The sequence below is a fragment of the Octopus bimaculoides genome, chromosome 5 (assembly GCF_046866305.1).
Source record: "Octopus bimaculoides isolate indiv1 chromosome 5, ASM4686630v1, whole genome shotgun sequence".
Taxonomy (NCBI): Eukaryota; Metazoa; Mollusca; class Cephalopoda; order Octopoda; family Octopodidae; genus Octopus; species Octopus bimaculoides.
The window spans coordinates 1,296,847-1,317,237 of NC_142932.1; the positions used below are offsets into that span (position 1 = coordinate 1,296,847).

Genomic DNA, 20,391 nt, shown 5'->3' on the forward strand with positions numbered 1-20,391 from the left:
TCTCTCTCTTTCTCTCCTTCTCTTTCTCTCCCGTCTCCACCCCTTCAACGAAACTTCACACTTCGTAGTAGGAGGGTAAGTACAGCGAACCACTTGAAATCCAACTTTATTGTCGGACTGGGACTGTTCGAGTTGAGAGGAAGAGTCAGTAAAAAGGTGGTGGTGGTGGTGGTGGAGGTGGTGGTGGTGGTGGAGGTGGTGGTGGTGGTGGAGGTGGTGGTGGTGGTGGTGGAGGTGGTAGTGGTGGTGGTGATGGTGGTGGTTCTCATGGTTACAGGGATGGTGGTGGTGGTGGTGGTGGTGGCAGTTATAATGATTATGGGTTGCGATGAGGGATATCGGTGATGATAGTGGCGGGGGTGGTGTGATGGTTGTGGTGAGAGTTGAAGGCTGGTAGTAGTTGCCGTAGTGGTGATAGTGGTGGTAATTTTTGGTTGTGGTGACGTTGGCGGTGGTGGTATTGGTCGTTGTAATAGTTGTGGTGGTAGCATCTAAAGGAGTACTCCGTCGGTTACGACGATGAGGGTTCCAGTTGATCCGATCAACGGAACAGCCTGCTCGTGAAATTAACGTGCAAGTGGCTGAGCACTCCACAGACACGTGTACCCTTAACGTAGTTCTCAGGGAGACTCAGCGTGACACAGAGTGTGTGACAAGGCTGGCCCTTTGAAATACGGGTACAACTCATTTTTGCCAGCTGGGTGGACTGGAGCAACGTGAAATAAAGTGTCTTGCTGAAGGACACAACGTGTCGCCGGGAATTGAACTCACGACCTTACGATCGTGAGTCGAATGCACTAACCACTAAGCCACGCGCCTTCACGGTGGTAGTATAAGTGGTGATCGTAATGGTGGGGTGGTGGTGTTGGTAGTATTGGTCGTTGTGGTGGTGGTGGTGAAGGTGGTGGTGGTGATAATAAAGAGGCTTGCAGTAAGACTGAGGGTTTTTGTTGTTGCTGTCATTCAACCCTAAGTGAATCTTGATTAAACAGACCTATAATCAGGGGCCAGTTCAACTGTGACCAACCCCGTCTTTTAAACTATAGCCTCACACTATTTAACCTGTCCTATCATGAATATAGCAGTTGGATGTAATTTGAGGAAAGATTTGGCTGCTATTTCTAGGAGGTCGAACGACCACGTAGAGGGTTTTCTCTTTAGTTCATAGAGTGGTTGGGTAGGGGATAATTGCGAGATAATTGTAGTGGTGATGGTGGCGGGGGCTGATAGGGTTAGGGTTAGGGCGATGTGGTGATATGTGGTGGTGACGATGGCAACGGTCGTTGTGGTTTAGCACCCACCCCCGACCAAATCAACACTGGTCGAACAATCCCACGTGCAAAGATGTTCCAGAGGTGACCATCCTCTCTTTTCCCTGTGTACAAGGAATTCAAGACAACATTACATTTTACTTGTTTCAGTCATTAGACTGCGACCATGCTGGGGCACAGCTTTAAATTTTTAGTCGAATGACTCGACCCCAGTGCTTAGTTTGTAAGCCTGGTACTTATTCAGTCGGTCTTTTCGCCGAACCGCTAAGTTACAAGGATGCAAACACACCAAGACCGGTTGTCAAGCGCTAGTAGTGGGACAAACGCACACACACACACACACGTGCATATATATGTGTGTGTGTGTATGTGTGTGTGTGTGTGTGTATGTGTGTGTGTGTGTATGTGTGTGTGTATGTATATATATATATATATGGGAGAATTTACGAAAAAAAAAACAACAGACGAAGACATGTGGTGTAAACAACAAATGGATGTATTAGTTTAACGCTCGGGAATAGAGAAAGTCTTTGACGTTTCGAGCCTACGCTCTTCAACTGAAAGGAACACAGAAAGAAATAAAGAGAGAAACAAGGAGGAAAAAAAAATATAAATGTAGTGGTCAGCAATCTATCATGACGAATATATATATATATATATATATATATATATATATATATATATATATATATATATATATACGACGGGCTCCATTCAGTTTCCGTCTACCAAATCCGCTCACAAGACTTTGGTCGGCCTGAAGCTGTAGTAGAAGACACTTGCCAGGCCGTGGGACTGAACCCGGAACCAAACGTGGTTTCGGAAGCAAACTTCTTACCACATAGCCACGCCTATCCAACATCTTCTTTTTAACAACAGATTGAGAAATTTGAGAGTGATTTGGCTGCTGTTTCTAGCTGGTCGAGCACCCACGTAGAGACTCCCTGTAGAGTCTTCCTCATCGGCTGGTGGTAATGGCGTGGTGGTGGTTGTAGTGATGGTAGTGGTGATGTTTGATGGTGCTTTTGAAGGTGATAGCGGTAGGGGTGATGGTCCAGAGGTGGGGTTGGTGGTGTTCATGTTGGTGTTGGTGTTGGTGGTGGTGTTGGTGGTAGTGATAATTGAGGTGTTAGTTGCAGGTATGAAGTTTGCTATTGTTGTGATGTCCAGACGGTCCTGCTTTGAGCCGCCGGTAATATACTTTTCTATTCTAGGCACAAGGCCCGAAATTTTAGGGGAGGGGACCAGTCGATTAAATCGACTCCAGTACACAACTGGTATTTAATTTATCGACCCAGGAAGGATGAAAGGCAAAGTCGACCTCGGCGGAATTTGAACTCAGAACATAAAGACAGATGAAATACCGCTAAGCATGTCGCCCGACGTGCTAACGTTTCTGCCGCCGCCGGTAATATAGTCAATGGGTCGGTGCTTCACTTCTGACTTATTATAGTTAATGGCTATCACTTATATACTCCAAGATGCAGCGCTTTGGGTTATTCGTGCTGATCTTCAGTTCTTTCTTGACCGAACCGACTTATAATCAAAGATGAAAAATGAAAGATCTCTAGGACTACCTTATTTGGCATAATTTTGGGATAAATGTCCCTCATAGTCCTGTATTTCACGGGGAAGAAAAACTGCGGTTTACTTTTTCTCTTTAATCTTAGTGTTCCTTACAACGATTCCTATCACGGAAATTGAGTTTCTGATAGTTAAAAAAACAAAACAAAAAAAAGACAAATTATATTTTTGCTCCTCGCTTTTACTTCCGTACCTTTTCCGCTTTTTCATGAAGTATGGGACTTCACGTGACAACTGTACCAAAACTCCGCTCAATATTTTAGATATTCTCCGTTTTATTTATTTATTTTTTTAATGTGCGCAGGAGTGGCTGTGTGGTAAGCAGCTTGCTTACCAACCACATGGTTCCGGGTTCAGTCCCACTGCGTGGCACCTTGGGCAAGTGTTTTCTACTATAGCCTCGGGCCGACCAAAGCCTTGTGAGTGGATTTGGCAGACGGAAACTAAAAGAAGCCCGTCGTATATATGTATATGTATATATATATATATGTGTGTGTTTGTGTGTCTGTGTTTGTCCCCCCAACATCGCTTGACAACCGATGCTGGTGTGTTTACGTCCCCGTAACTTAGTGGTCCGGCAAAAGAGACCGATAGAATAAGTCCTGGGGTCAATTTACTCGACTAAAGGCGGTGCTCCAGCATGGCCGCAGTCAAATGGCTGAAACAAGTAAAAGAGAGTGTGAAGATATAATTTCAGAGAGTTTAGCTGCTCTTTCTAGCAGGACGAATAACCGCGTAAATTCTTCTTCATTGGCTCATTGCTGTTGCTACTGTTGCTGCTGTTGCTGCTGTTTAACCCCCGGCTGGCGCTTAATTTAGAAGATTTATGATCAAAGGTATTCAAGCCGTGATCATCTCAAATTTTTTCACTTGAATAGGGAATCCAGTACAAAATGTCCAGTGTTTCTTTTATTTATTTTTCTGAGACGTTAGGATGCGAATTGCCGGTAAATTGGCTGTTATTTCTTGCAGGTTAAGTGACTAAACAGGGGCTCCCATGATGGCTTAGATTTAGCTGCTAGTCCCCCTGCATGACAACTTGGGCAGGTGTCTGAAACAAGTAAACGATAAAAGATAAAAGATAACAAAATAGAGGCTCCCTTGGTGACTTCAATTTGGCTGCTATTTCTCGCACTTGTTGACGTTCAGAAAGTGAGCGAGGTGGACTCTCTCGGAGTGGGACAGTACTGCTCTGCTGCACTTATTTCTGGCGGTGTGTATGGTTTAATGGAAGATCTGTGTGTGTATGTGTGTGCGTGTGAGAGACAGAGAGAGAGAGAGAAAGAGGGAAAAGGTGAGAGGGGGAGAGAGAAAGAAAGAAAGAGATAGAGAGAGAGAGAAAGAAAAGGTGGGCCGAGGTGGCTTTATCGGAGTGTGACAATGTTGTTCCTGGGTACCTAACTATAGAGGTGTGTATCCCGGAGCAGAGTCTGCGGGTTAACGTAGCGCGTGCATGCGTGAGTGCATGTATGTGTGTGTGTGTGTGTGTGTGTGTGTGTGTGTGTGTGTGTGCGCGTGCGCGTGCGCCTATGTGTGTGTATGTGTGTATGGGTGTGTGTATGTGTATGTACGTGTGTGTGTGTGTGCGTGTTTGGGGCCTTTTTTAAGTTTCTCAAGAATAAGTAGGATGGAAAGATTTCTTAGGATGATGAATGGTAGTAGTAGTAGTAGTAGTAGTAGTAGTAGTAGTAGTAGTAGTAGTAGTAGTAGTAGCAGCCGTAAAATTAGCAGTTGTAGTTTTCTTACGTTTAATTCTTGAGTCAACTCTGATCTGACACACTTATACACGTTCCAACCATGGCCATCTCGTCTTTTCTGCATTTTAGAAACAAAACTGTCCAATGTGGTTTGAGAATGATTTCTCTGCTGCTTCTAGCCCTGTCGAAAGACGGCATTGAGGCTCGTGCAGCGGAGTAGATGGCTGTGTTTAGACCGTTTGGTGGTACTAGCGCACGCGCACTTGTTTGTGTGTGTGTGTGTGTGTGTGTGTGTGTGTGTGTACATAAATACATACATACATACATACATACATACATACATACATACACACACACACACACACACACACACACACATATATATATATATATATATATATATATATATATATATATATCCACACACACATACACAAGCACGCAAACACACACAAGCACACGAACACACACACACGTATACATATATATATATCTATATATACATACACACACACACACACACACACACACACACACACACACACACATATATATATATATATATATATATATATATATATATATATGTATCCACGCACATACACATTGCAAGGTATAGTATTGTTTGGACAAAGTTGCAGTAATGCCGTGGGGCATTTTGTTTTCCATCCAGAAGGCTATGGCCATGCTTGAGTACCCTCATTAACAGGAAAATATTACCGCCCCTAGATGATTCTGAGAGTTTTGTGGGTAAAGTATTGCGTATGTATGTTATAATTCGGGTGACCCTTCATTTAACCGGGTGGTCTTCCCGTAGCAATGTTCTGTTGTTCTTTGACCCTAGGCCATTCTTAATCAAATAGACTTGGTGCAAACAAGGACGTAATCGATCCCAGACACAATCCACCTAGGGCTACATTTTCTAACGTTGTCATTCTTTCTGAGGCGACGGCCGAGTGATATTTGAGGGTATCTATCTATCTATCTATCTATCTATCTGTCTGTCTGTCTGTCTGTCTGTCTGTCTGTCTGTCTGTCTGTCTGTCTGTGTATCTCTTTATCTGTTTGTTCGTCTGACTGTCTGTCTCTCTTTCTCTCTCTATCTAGATTAGTTATAGGATTCACTGGAATCTAGTTGCATCAACACGTAAGACGCTAGAACAAGCTAAATACGATAACATAGCGTTCCTGGTGAGGTAAGACAGCCATTAAGTATCATGTCTTGGTAGTATACTGGAGATATGTAAGTACTAAATCCAATTTAAACCGTAGATCCGACACGGAATTATTTCTAGGCGTAGCGTAACTGTAGTAAATTTTAAACCTCACTTGTTTTCATCTCTCTCTCTCTCTTCCTCCTTCTCTCTCTGTCTCTCTCTCTCTCCATCCCCCTCTCTCTCTTTATTTATGTATATATAAATATGAGGGCATTTCGAAACGTTCCTGGCTTTAAGGTATCGCGAAAGGCATGGCTAGAGGGCTAACATGCCGAGTTCTTTTACAGGGCTTAGAAAAACTGAAAGGCCACTACAATACGCGTGTAAATGTGAGAGGGGAATATGTTGAATAAAATCATAATTAACTGATCCTCTTGTATTTTATTTTACCAAAAGTCAGGAAATTCTCATCACGCCTTTGTACTCACACACACACACACACACACACACACACACACACACACACACACACACACACACACACTTACATAAAGAGAGAGAAAGAGAAGTAGAAGGAATGAGTGTGGGACGGAGCGTTTGCTGCTTTTCCTGGAAGACTGAGCGATCGTTTGGAGGTTCCAATCCTGGAGTGTAGCGGTCTGTTGACAGTGTTATTGGTAACGGAGATGGTAATGGTGGTGCCGAAGGTGAATGCTGATAGCCGACATCAACTGGAATCAGGGACAGGGCGGTAGCATTCCTTGTTGACATCGACGTGAATGGAAGCAGCCAGCACTTTGGCCACGGCCACCACCACCGACGCCGCCACCACCACCACCGCCGCCACCACCACCACCACTACCACCACCGCCGCCGCCGCCGCCACCACCACCACCACCGCCGCCGCCACCACCGCTGCTGCTGTTGTTGTTACAAGAGCCCGCCGCATCATTGCAACATCTTCAGCCACACATGTCGAACACCGCAAACATGCTGGCAGTGATGCCGACGACGATGACGACGAATACGACGACGACGACGACGATGACAACGATGCTATTGATAATGAAGATGATGATCATGATGATGGTGATAGCATGCTGGTCGCTGCTAACGAGACCCTGGCCCGTGCTTGTACTCGCTGGGGCCACCCCGCTGCAGTTCGATAAGGGCAGTTACTTAATAATGCCACCCATCCGTTCGAACGTGTCCAAACCGGAGGTAACACTCGTCATCGTATCGGAAGTTGGGATAAATTACACGGCTTATACAACATTGGGTAAGTAAGTAGATCTATCTATATATATATAGCAGTGTAGGTTCATAGGATGCACACACACTCGTAGCTGGAAATAAGTAGACGAATATATGACTATATGAATATATGAATATATGAATATATATATATGTGTGTGTGTGTGTGTGTATACATATATATAAACCCAAAGTATTTATTTATAATTTATCTAAAGTATACGTAAATTTATATATATATATACATACACATACACATATATATATGTGTGAGTATGTATATATATATATATATATATATATATATATATATATATATATATATATATATATATATATATCTGCATACATATATATGCACAAGCACACGCGTACACACACGCATACACACACACACACACACGCACATATATATATATATATATATATATATATATATATAAATATGTGTGTATGTGTATGTACACATACATATATACACATATTTATGTTTACTTGTATGCATGTATTTCACTTGGGTGTAGGTATGCATGCAGTGCAGATATCCAAATGGTTATACTCATAATAGCACGGATTACATGAAAGTTACGTATTTAGCTACACACAACACACGCGCGCGCACATGCAAATTCACACTCACATGCGCACACACACGTGCACATATATGCACACACACCCCTATCCTCCGCTATCTCCTTCTCTGCCCTGGCTTTATTCCAAGCCACATTTATATAAAGTTTAACATTTTGCAGGCTTTATACACATATCCTTCAATAATCGCTTGATTATCATTATGACCATAAGACACGCATAAACATTTGTATATATGCATGTGCATGTATATATATATATATATATATATATATATATATATATATATAATGTGTAAACATATATATAATGTATATATATATATATACATATATATATACACAAACATATATACATATGCAGATATATATATATATATATATATATATATATATATATATATATATATATATATATATATATATATATATATATATATATACATTCATAAAAATATATACCTATGCAGATATATATGCATGCATATATACATATACATACATAAACATATATACATATGCATATATGCGTGTATATATATAACATATATGTATATGTTATATATATCTATATATATACACATACATACATTATATGTATATACAAAGAGAGAGAGAAAGAGAGTGACAGTGAGAAAGACAGACAGAGAGGGAGATTAACGCATGTATATGTGTGTAGGTATGTGTGTATGAGGTGGGGTGAGAATGTGTACATGTGTGTGTAGTTCAGTTAATTTAAAAGTTTTTTTTTTACCATCATAATATAAAACGCCGAATCAGCTACAGTTGAAATCCGTCGAGCATCTTATGTCACGTCTCATCTCCTTTCTTTCTCGAAACGTACCCCACACACCAACCATCTCCTCACCACATCTTTCATACAACTCACTCTTGCATTCAGTGAACCAACTGTTTCCCGGTCTATTAACTGCTATAGTCGAGGGAAACCAGAATAGGTGCTCTGTTACCTTTCCTTTCATACTGCCAGGGGTCTGCATGACACCGAGCATTTGAATAAGTCATGGTTGAACAGGATTACTCTCATACTATGATAGTGTCGGAATACAGAACAATTAATATTCTCACATCTTTGCTGATGACGGTTTTCTATAATATTTAGCACAGTATACATACATATATACACACACACACACACACACACACACACATATATATAGATATATACACACATTGTCATTCAATACTCGAAATGAGGAGCAGATAGACAGCTGACAAATGATGAAGGGACGTTCTTTGTGTTACTTAAGCCTGTTTGCCATTTGTTTCTCTCGTTGTTTGCGTGTTGAACTTATTTGTTTTAATATTTCATGTTGCTTACCCATATAAGCACACACACACACACATATATATATATATATATATATATATATATATATATATATATATACATACATAGGCGTAGGAGTGGCTGTGTGGTAAGTAGCTTGCTTACAAACCACATGGTCCCGGGTTCAGTCCCACTGCGTGGCATCTTGGGCAAGTGCCTTCTACTATAGCCTCGGGCCGACCAATGCCTTGTGAGTGGATTTGGTAGACGGAAACTGAAAGAAGCCTGTCGTATATATGTATATATATATATGTATGTGTGTATGTGTTTGTATGTCTGTGTTTGTCCCCCCAACATCGCTTGACAACCGATGCTGGTGTGTCTACGTCCCCGTAACTTAGCGGTTCGGCAAAAGAGACCGAAAGAATAAGTACTAGGCTTCCAAAGAATAAGTCCTGGGGTCGATTTGCTCGACTAAAGGCGGTGCTCCAGCATGGCTACAGTCAAATGACTAAAACAAGTAAGAGAGTATATATATACACACACACACACACACACACACACATATATATATATATATATATATATATATATATATACGTGTGTGTGTGTATGTATATATTTATACATATACATACACACACACACACACATTGTGCTAAATACATGTATACGTTCATATATGCATACATAACAGGCCGGTTATTTTTGTTCGGGACAGACAAGAAAAAGCATGTACCGATGCAGGGGTCAGCTACCTTTTGCCGATGTGAATATCTCTTTGGAAATCTAAGAGAAAGGATAACCATGCATAACTGTTTCGTAACCTTCAGCTTGTATTCTGTTATTCTTTTATTCTTTTATTTGTTTCAGTCATTTGACTGCGGCCATGCTGGAGCACCGTCTTTTTAGTCGAATAAATCGACCCCAGGACTTATTCTTTGTAAGCCTAATATTTACTCTACCGGTCTCTTTTGCCGAACCGCTAAGTTACGGGTACGTAAGCATATCAACATCGGTTGTCAAGCGATGATGGTGGGACAAACACAGACACATAAACACATACATACATACACATGTGTATACGACGGGCTTCTTTCAGTTTCCGTCTTCCAAATCGACTCACAAAGCTTAGGTCGACCCGAGGCTATAGTAGAAGACACATGCCCAAGGTGCCACGCAGTGGTACTGAACCCGGAACCATGTGGTTGGTAAGCAAGCTACTTACCACACAGCCACTCCTACGCCTATATCCAGATTATAAATTTATATTTGTATCAATAATATTTGGTGCCCTTGTTTTGTGAGTAAATGCCTAAGTGACAAACTTAGAAGAATTTAAATAATTAAAAACATAAGCGAACATCTATCTATCTATCTATCTATCTATCTATCTATCTATCTATCTATCTATCTATCTATCTATCATTCTAACAAAACAGGAAATCGGGTACTTTTTGCTATTATCTATTTGCTATTACACGTGTTTCATCTGCTAATAAGAATTACAATAAACAACAAACTACATTTACGTGTATGTATGTATGTATATATATATATATATATATATATATATATATATATATATATATATATATATATATATATATATATATATATATATATATATATATATATATATATATATATATGCAGACTTACATATATATAAAGACTCTTATTTCTTTTTCGCCCAGTATGCTATCGACAGGAATCAGAACCAGAAAATATCTCGCAGTATTAATTTTCTAGGCACCAAACCAAATCTTATTTCTCTCCAAAAGAAAGCAGACTGGTCTAATGTTCAACGGTTTGACATAGAAACGGAAAATAAAAATTTCTACGTTGACTTGAGCCTTCCCTGATGACTTGGAGCTCCGTTAATTATTATAGGGTGCAAAAGAAACCATCAGTTTGCTTGACTTTATCTAAAAAATGCCTATGGCTTAGTTCCCTATGCGCTGATATACAAAGCATTGGACACTGCGTTGCGTATTTGAATGTATGAGGGAATTTCTTAAGTAAACTTTGTATCAGAATATTCTTACGGTTTACATCCAAGTTTGCCTGACAGGTATTGGTTACAGGCATTATGGTTAAGTGTATTATTACTTTGCTTTTCGAGATGGCCGTAGACTTGCTTTTGAGATGTATAAGAAGTGACTCGGCGGGAATGATAAGAAAACACCTAGTACCTCTGTGTGCTTTCATAGATGGTATTGTCATAAGGCAAAGACAGAAAAGAACAAAAGGCTATCTCAACAAAACCAATTCCTTATCAAAAGCTGGTTAAAGTCGTTGTCAGCCCATTATGTCGTTCAGTTTAATGAATTCTGCTTTAAAATTGGAAGGAAATTTATTTAAAAAAAAACAAAAAAAACAAAAACGGAGAAGAAATCGAATAGGAGTTGTGGTTGTATTACCAAAGAACCCTTAAATGATGCTAAAAAGGAGTTTTAATATTTAGGCCTAGCTGGGACAAGGGCTAACTGCTGTTGACATCTGCGGTTTTGTGGGGGAGCCAAAAGTGTGGTGTTATCAACATGTCTGCCATGATATTTAGGATTTCTCCAAATGCGTGAAATATTGTTTAAACAATGGTGGAGTGATGTAAAGGTCTGCTTGGAAAATTCTTAGTACGAGAGTTCCAATTCCGAAAACATAGATATCTATGCTTTGTTACAATAGTGGTTTGTATTATGGCCGTAGATATAACTGAAGGAAAAGCGAGAATCGCTGACAAGGTCATAGATATGTGGCGAAAGATTTTCAGACAATGGACATAATATAAAATAAGAACAATAATAAACGAGCGAAGAACGAATATATTGTGCATGTGTTTATTTCGCAAGGAAAAAAAAAAATACAGTCCCGAAATATAACAATATTTATACACACATACTCTTTTACTTGTTTCAGACATTTGACTGTGGCCATGCTGGAGCACCGCCTTTAGTCGAGCAAATCGACCCCTGGGCTTATTCTTTGTAAGCCTAGTACTCATTCTATCGGCCTCTTTTGCCGAACCGCTAAGTTATGAGGACGTAAACACACCGGCTTCGGTTGTCAAGCGATGTTGGGGGGACAAACACAGACACACAAATACACACACACACACACACACACAAACACACACACACACACACACACACACACACACACACACACACACACACACACACGCACATATACTACCAGATCCACTCACAAGGCTTTGTTCGGCCCGAGGCTATAGTTGAAGACACTTGCCCAAAATGCAACGCAGTTGCACTGAACCCGGAACTATGTGGTTGGTAAGTAAGCTACTTACCACACAGCCACTCCTAAAGTACGATGGGTAAATGGTTGCCATTGTATATTTTTTAATTTCGCGCTTGCGCATTGTTTGCTTTCTATTTTGCTGACTACACAGTATAGTAGGGTCAGTTGGGCACCGTGTGTGCGAAAAATAAAACACATGACGTTATCCTGTACTGCTTGATATGCTGTACTGCTTGGTATGCTGTACTGCTTGGTATGCTGTACTGCTTGGTATTCGCGCCGGAAGCCCCAATACGAACATTTTAGAGTGTTCGGGTGTAAATCTGAGGACAGTGCAATCTGAGGACAGTGCAATCTGAGGACATGTACCGTGAGTGATGAAAATCAAACATCCAGTCAACATCATGGTGTTTGGAGTGATCACTAGTGATGGCAACATTATGCCTACATTCAGCTTCCCACACAGCCTCAGACTCAACACGGAGGCCTACATCAAGTGCCTGGAGAAGGTAGTGCTGCCCAGGATGAAGAGGGCGGCTGCTGGAAAACCTTATGTCTGGCAACAGGACTTTGCACCATGCCACACAAGCAGGAGAGCCCAGTCATGGCTGCAGGAGAATTCCTGCGACCACATCACTCCTAACATCTGGCCACCTAACTCCCCAGACTGCAACTCCCTTGATTATTGTGTGGGGGTTCAGTTGAGCGAGAGACCAATAAAATTCCTTGTAACACCAAAGATGAACTGAAGGCAAGGATTATGGCAGCATTCACCAACTTAAACAAGGAGACCGTCCAGAAGAGTCGCAGGAGATTCCGAAGTCGTCTGGAGGCTGTGGTTGAAGCCAACGGCGATTTTTATGGAATAAATTTACTCTTTGGTATTTCAATTTATATTTAATGTAATTTTGGTAAATATATCTGTTAAAATGGGACGTCAGTGTTATTTTCATTTTTGCGTAATTTGGACGACAGTTTATTCACCGCACCCAGTATATATACATAGACACACGCAGTCACACACACACACACACACACACACACACACACTCACAGAGTCATACACCTACAGACACACACACACGCACACACACACACGCAGTCACACACAGTCACACACTTACATACACACACACCTACACACACACACACACACACACACACACACACACACACACACACGCACACACACACACACACACACGCACACACACACACAAGGCGGCGAGCTGGCAGAAACGTTAGCACGCCGGGCGAAATGCTTAGCGGTATTTCGTCTGCCGCTACGTTCTGAGTTCAAATTCCGCCGAGGTCGACTTTGCCTTTCATCCTTTCGGGGTCGATTAAATAAGTACCAGTTACGCACTGGGGTTGATATAATCGACTTAATCCGTTTGTCTGTCCTTGTTTGTCCCCTCTGTGTGTAGCCCCTTGTGGGTAGTAAAAAAATAGCACACACACACACACACACACACATACACTGTGTATCTCTACCCGAGCTGTTGTAAACGCTTCAAGGTGATATCCCTTGCTGTAGAATTGGCAAGTGATGCGTTGATTCTTAAATGTTGAACGAGTTTCGTTTTCTAAATAATTGGCTAATAACATAGAAACTGTAAGTGGCACTGATCCAGTTGTCCACAGGGATCTATTATAAAAATGTCAAGAGCGAACTACTATTACCACTGTTGCTGTAGCAGCTCCTACCACTACTTCTGCTGTTGCTGTTGCTGCTGTTGCTGCTGCTCCTCCTCCTCCTCCTGCTACTATTACTACTACTACTACTACTACTACTACTACTACTACTACTACTACTACTACTACTACTTCTGATAATAACAGCAATAACTATAATAATCATTCCCATTCTATTGGCCTCTAAGGCTAACATGCACAATATAAAATGTGCTGTGGAAAAGGGGTTACAAAAATGGGGAAGGGTTTGTGCATCTAAAAAAGTGTAGGGTTTAAAACATAACAAAATACATTCAGAGAAGCTAATTTCTTTTACTTATATAAAATACGAATTTAATCTATCTTCCCCGCAGTGAAAAGCTGATTTCTTCCTGATCACAGTTTTCAAAACAACTCTTCTTTGCCCATAAGCAATTTTGGCTTTAGGAGAGACTTATATGATTTGGAGTGTAATCCCTTAGCCGTTGGCAGATCTGTGACAAAAGTTCGACCTTTCTCAGTTAAATTGTTGAGCAATGAAGCACTGGCATTTGTGATATGTTTCGTTAACTCTTCTCTTTTTCCTTGAGCTGGCTCAAATCAAGCCGGATTTTCTGTTCCGCAACACTAACATAGGAAAGAATATTGCTGTTATCGGGGCTATTCTTGCAGTTCTGTTTCCCAACAACCCTTTTTATTAAAATCAATGTTTCCAACTTTTTCCCTCTTTTTGCGATTTTTATTGTACTCAACGGTGTATTTAGTCCCTTCTGCCGTCTTCTGTATTTTTGAGAGAGGGATTTCTCTAGCAGCGGTAAACGACTACAAATTTGTGATGGGAGTGGTGGTGGTAGTGATTGAGGGATACTCAGCAAATAAAATGACCAGTACACATCTGGTACCACTGAAGCACAAAAATTACAAGACATTAGAAGACATAATTTATCGATCTTTGGTTAATGCCGTTGTTGTTGTTGCTGTAGTTATTGCTGTTAATTAAGCTACGAAATTCTTATATGAGCTTTTAGGTATTTATTTCTTTACATGTGTTTAGTTATTTATTTTCTTTTAAAAATAATTTAGGGATGTGTTTATTTCTGTTACTGCTACACCATGGTGACGAGCACCTCTTTTTACTGGTACTAAGTCAGTCATCTTGCAGCGTGTTCAAATATTACAAATGGTTATCTGTCAAAACAATTTGTAAGAATTTAAAATGTCTAACGACAAAATTTCCATCTACCACAGATAATGTTCCGAAGGTCTTTGGTGGTAAAAAAATTCCAACGAAGTTCACGAAAGAAAATAACTTCTACACAAAGTTATGTGAAACGTGATCGTTCACAGCGAACAGCAATAATTACTAGAAACTAACATATGGTTACGAAGAGCAGATAATCGTGGACTGCACTATGATAAAAGAGAGCAGAAAGAAGAAAACAAACCTTAGCATGACGGGGAGAAAGCATTCGATAGTATACCATACTCTAGGATATTGAACACACATCACGTGAATATAGCTCCCCAATTTTAATAAAATACATTAACCATGCCATGTCAAAATGGAAAATAACCAGATTATTACAAGAAAAAGAGAAGACAATTAAAACCAACCGTTAACCTCTACTCTTTTCCTTAGTTCTGGCTTGGTTTAACTAATCTGTTGAATAAATCCACCAATGTTTATAGATGCTACAGCCAAACTATAAACCACCACCTTTATATGGACGAAGAGATTTAAATGTTTGTAAAAAACAATGCCTTTAGACAAGAACTACCTATAGAAGCATTTAATAGTTGGTGAAAGTGATAAAATACAATACACAGAAATAGAAAACTTGAAAAGGATACAATTGAAGAGTCGTGAACTTATTAAAAACTGAGCTCAACATAATAAGAAAACAGATAAAAGACGGTCGCTGCCCATCCAAGTTATAAACATCAGCTTCAATATAATAAACCAAAAGTTAAGTGAATTGAAGAACTTGGACAGAAACACCAGAAAATTACTAATAGAGTTCCAATGCCATCACCCCAAAGATAGTATAGATCCCTAATACCTACCTTACGGACAAGGGTACGGGGTCTGATATAGATAGAAAAATAGTACAAAGTAGCAACGATGGGACTGGGAAAATATTTTGAAGCAAGCAAAGGAAAGCTGTTAAGTGTAATATGCAAACTTTAAAAAATTCTGCATATAAGGAATCAACTTACAAACTGCAGATTAACTACACAAGAAAAATATATAGTTAAAGAGAAAAATATTTAGATGTGAACAGAACAAAATGGTAATCTTTTTTTTTAAAGAAAAGTTAAAACGGAATTCCAAAACATGCAGAAAATTAAAATAGGGAGAAAAGCTACTTCATGGCGAGGTTTGGTAGTCAGGAAGAAAGTCATTATAAAAGCTTACAGCAGTTAGAAGCTCCGGTGTAAACGGTGGAAGATATTTGAATTTAGTTGTACAGGACCAATGAAACGTGTGGGAGGAAGATGATTATACTAATTGCAGTTTATCTGCGGTCTATATGCATCCAGTTCAATGAGATATTTGACCGTATCATTTCCGGCTGTCCAGTCCTTGATATGATCGAGTCGGGAGCTATGCCTATTGGGCAAAATGCCAACACTCCGACATGAAAACGGATAAGAAGTGGACAACCATCAGGCTAAGAACATCTACGACATGCCTGGCTACTGTGACGTGGAGATCAAAGTAAATTGTCCAGGTATAAATTTATCAAGAACTATAATAAGTGTCTGTACTTTGATAGACATCGCGATCACTTCTGAGGAAAACTCTTACTCGGAAAGAGTTGGGGGAGCTGCCAAAGTGCAAGATTCTTGAAATTGAAATAAGCAGGGCGTGGTTGAAAGTGAGAAAAAACAACCAATAATAATTGATGTTATAATAGATAAGTAAATTATAATTGATTAGTATTATAAAAATACGCATAACACATATAAAAATCACAATGTAGCCCCAAAATAGCTCTGACAAACACTATCTACATCATGAGAAACATACCTCTATACAACTCAACTCCAACTATACAACAAAAATCTAACTGTACTCATCACAAACATTTATACAATAACCGCCAAGTGAAATAACACAATACATACTTTTCGCTTCTAAACAATATTTCAGAATACACATTCTTATATAATCGATACTCGATATTGTAACCGCAACGAGTTATACAACCCACGTTTTGCATGAATACCCCTCACTTATATAATACAAAACGCATAGCACATACAACAACACAGTCACCGTCCCATACTAAAAAATCACACGAAAACAAGCAGCGACACTCAAATAAAGCATGTAATAATAAATATCTAAAGACAAAACAAAATTAAATGTTATAAAATACAAAAGACAAAATAAAAAAATGAAGCTCAAAAATATTTCAAAGAAAAAAATAAAGAGAAAAATAACCTCATAAGCGTAGGAGTGGCTGTGTGGTAAGTAGCTTGCTTACCAGCCATATGGTTCCGGGTTCATTCCTACTGCGTGGCACCTTGGGCAAGTGTCTTCTACTATAGCCTCGGGCCGACCAAAGCCTTGTGAGTGGATTTGGTAGACAGAAACTAAAAGAAGCCCGTCGTATATATGTATATATCTATATCTATGTATGTGTGTTTGCGTGTCTGTGTTTGTCCCCCCCCCCACCATCGCTTGACAACCGATGCTGGTGTGTTTACGTCCCCGTAACTTAGCGGTTCGGCAAAAAAGAGACCGATAGAATAAGTACTAGGCTTACAAAGAATGTCCTGGGGTCGAATTTCTCGACTAAAGGCGGTGCTCCAGCATGGCCGCAGTCAAATGACTGAAACAAGTAAAAGAGTAAAAGAGAGTAAGAGTATAGTCAGTACTTTGCAAGACAAGATCGAGAGGAAATAAGAGTGGAAACCAACAATGGACTAAAAACAAACATAAGACCTGATTTTAGTTGCTCCGTACTAATTTCTCTCCACTAAAAACCTATTAGAATCTAATAATAAAACAAAAAGCAAATATCAAGTGTAAACTATGCAATCAGTACAATAAGATAATTGACCACACCACTTCTAACTTGCAGATCCAGGATATATGGAAAGACACGATTAAGTTGACAGCTACGTCCAAGGTGCAAAATGTCGACACCTCGACCTGAAAACGGAATAGTGGCATAAGCATGTACTAACCAAGTTACATGAAGCCAGTCTGAGAACACTAATTTGGTACCTCAAGTGTATGGGACATGAACGAAAACGTCTTTAGTCGTACAGATATCTCAATGGCATTTGACCTTAACATTGGCCTGAAGGATATCGAGAAACTATGAAAACAAGTAGGATTATTTTTTTAATCACATTTTCAAGAAGGAAAGACTAGAGCCTATAGCTCTTTATACGAGGTCTGTAAATAGAAGAATGAGACTTTTTCAGGAAGTACTTTTATTTATAATTAAACTATAAATCAACTCTGTCTCCTTCTGAAACTGGGATGGCCTTAAGCTGGTCGGTTACAGCCATTTTTATGTTTTCCAGCGTGCCAAAATAATGCCCTTTCAGGTGAATTTTCAATCTCGGAAAGAGAAAGACATTACACGTACTCAGGATCAGGCAAATACGGGGGCTGAGGAACAAAGACGATGCTTTTCCGGGCCCAAACTCTGTAATCGAAGCGCCATGCATGGTTCATCACACATAATGACGTTTGTGAGAAAGTCGGGGTCATTTTCAACCCGTTTCAGGAAATCGCAGCACACTTCCTTCCTGTTGTCTTTTTGCTCAGGAGTGGGTTTTTTGAGGACAAATTTCGTAGAAATTTTCCTCATTCTCAATTCATTGGTCAAAACTTAATGATGGTTAACAGACGGTCAGATCACACGAGATCTCTATTTCGTTCCATATTTTCATAATTTCTTGAAGTTGATGGCCTTTCTGACCAAGGGTCATCTTTAACGGATTCTCGGCTTTGAACCATCTGAAAACCTGTGCTCTTGATAAAGCTGTCTCCTCGTAATCCTGTTGATATTTGCGGCGAGCTGGCAGAAACGTTAGCACGCCGGGCGAAATGCTTCGCGGTATTTCGTCTGCCGTTACGTTCTGAGTTCAAATTCCGCCGAGGTCGACTTTGCCTTTCATCCTTTTGGGGTCGATAAATTAAGTACCAGTTACGCACTGGGGTCGATGTAATCGACTTAATCCGTTCGTCTGTTCTTGTTTGTTCCCTCTATGTTTAGCCCCTTGTGGACAATAACAAAATAGATATTTGCATAGGTTTCAGTGGTATTGTGTCCGAATTTGAAACAAAACTTGATCGCACAGTGTTGCTCGTAACTGTTCTTACTCATTTTCAGGACACACCAAGTAAAATCACTTCGCAAAACGTGCATGCACAGTTCACCAGTTAACGCTACATGGTTGTTGCTTCAACTGGAGTTATAGGGGACGTTGATGTGGGCAGCACCGTGAAGAGTAACCCCGCAGTGTTGCCAGATCGAACGCTATGAGATTAGTCTCATTACTTTATTTACAGGCCTCGTAGAGCTTCCGAGACCGGTAAAAAAAATGAAGAATATATCGTCAAACCTCAAACCTAGGAAATTGAGCGGACGGAACCTGTGCAGAAGCCCGTTAGATGGACTGGACAATTTTTAATTGTAATTCAAAGAGCCAGCCTTATCACATTCTGTGTTATGTTAATTCTGAAATACTCAATAATATGTTAACTCAACAAGTAGACTGTTCGGTTGATTGAACAATTGGAACACTTATAGTCGAAACCGACGGAAATTCACCAGAGAAAGAAATATTAAAAACGAATCTAACTTTGTAGATTAACGCAAGGACGCTTGTTATACAATATGTTTTATATGTTGTTTTTGCTTGCCCCCAGCTTCAACTCTAATTGTGCGGAACTATGATCAAAAGCGTTCTAGCTGATACCGTACCAAATTTCACTTAATTATAATGTATCTAGGCATATATTATTCAATGTGTCCTTCCTTTATTAAGACGACAAGGTGTAATTTGAGGGAGATATGGCCGAGCGAACACGTAGAGTTTCCCTTGGCGACTCTTGAGAATAATTCAGTTAATTGTTGTTGTTGTTTAGCCCCTTCTCAAACATAAGAGAGAGAGAGAAAGAGAGAGAGAGAGAGAGAAAAGGAGAGAGAGAGAGAGTAGACCTATGACTGAAAGCACTCCAGCTGTGACCATCCCAGTCTTTTATGGATATCTCAGATTACATAAGCTAATGTATCCTTTGCTTGTTATTTATGACGGTAAGAGCTGACTTGACTGTTCTTTTTTTTGATAGATTGAGAACGTATGTAAAAATCTCCGTTGTTGATTCCTGAATATAGTTTAGTTGAGAATAAAAATAGGATGACTGATTGAATTGTTCTGGAATACCTTCCACATGATTTATTAGTTCAAATCGAATGCTAGGCTTATTCACTTGCTCTATTCTATAAACTATTAAAAACATGTACAAAATCATCTGAAAATTTTCTGCCTCTGAAGAAGAGTTCATTAATCTCATCGACCCACTTGACTATAGAATATCTGACATCCAGTTCTGATTATTTCTAAGGCATAATCAAAAGATGGGAA

General features: G+C 39.8%; 1 protein-coding gene across 2 annotated transcripts in view; it reads left to right on the forward strand.

The window, feature by feature from the left end:
• The first annotated feature begins 5,392 nt into the window (after window positions 1–5,392).
• LOC106875601 (uncharacterized) overlaps window positions 5,393–20,391 on the forward strand; it is a 44,125-nt gene continuing 29,126 nt past the window's right edge. Inside the window, exon 1 of one of the 2 annotated variants that reach the window (XM_014923817.3) lies at window positions 5,393–6,988. In XM_014923817.3, coding sequence (XP_014779303.1) covers window positions 6,682–6,988 — 307 coding nt within the window. In that variant the 5' untranslated portion in view covers window positions 5,393–6,681. The remainder of the gene's footprint in view (window positions 6,989–20,391) is intronic. The other variant, XM_014923816.3, reaches the window with a different exon arrangement.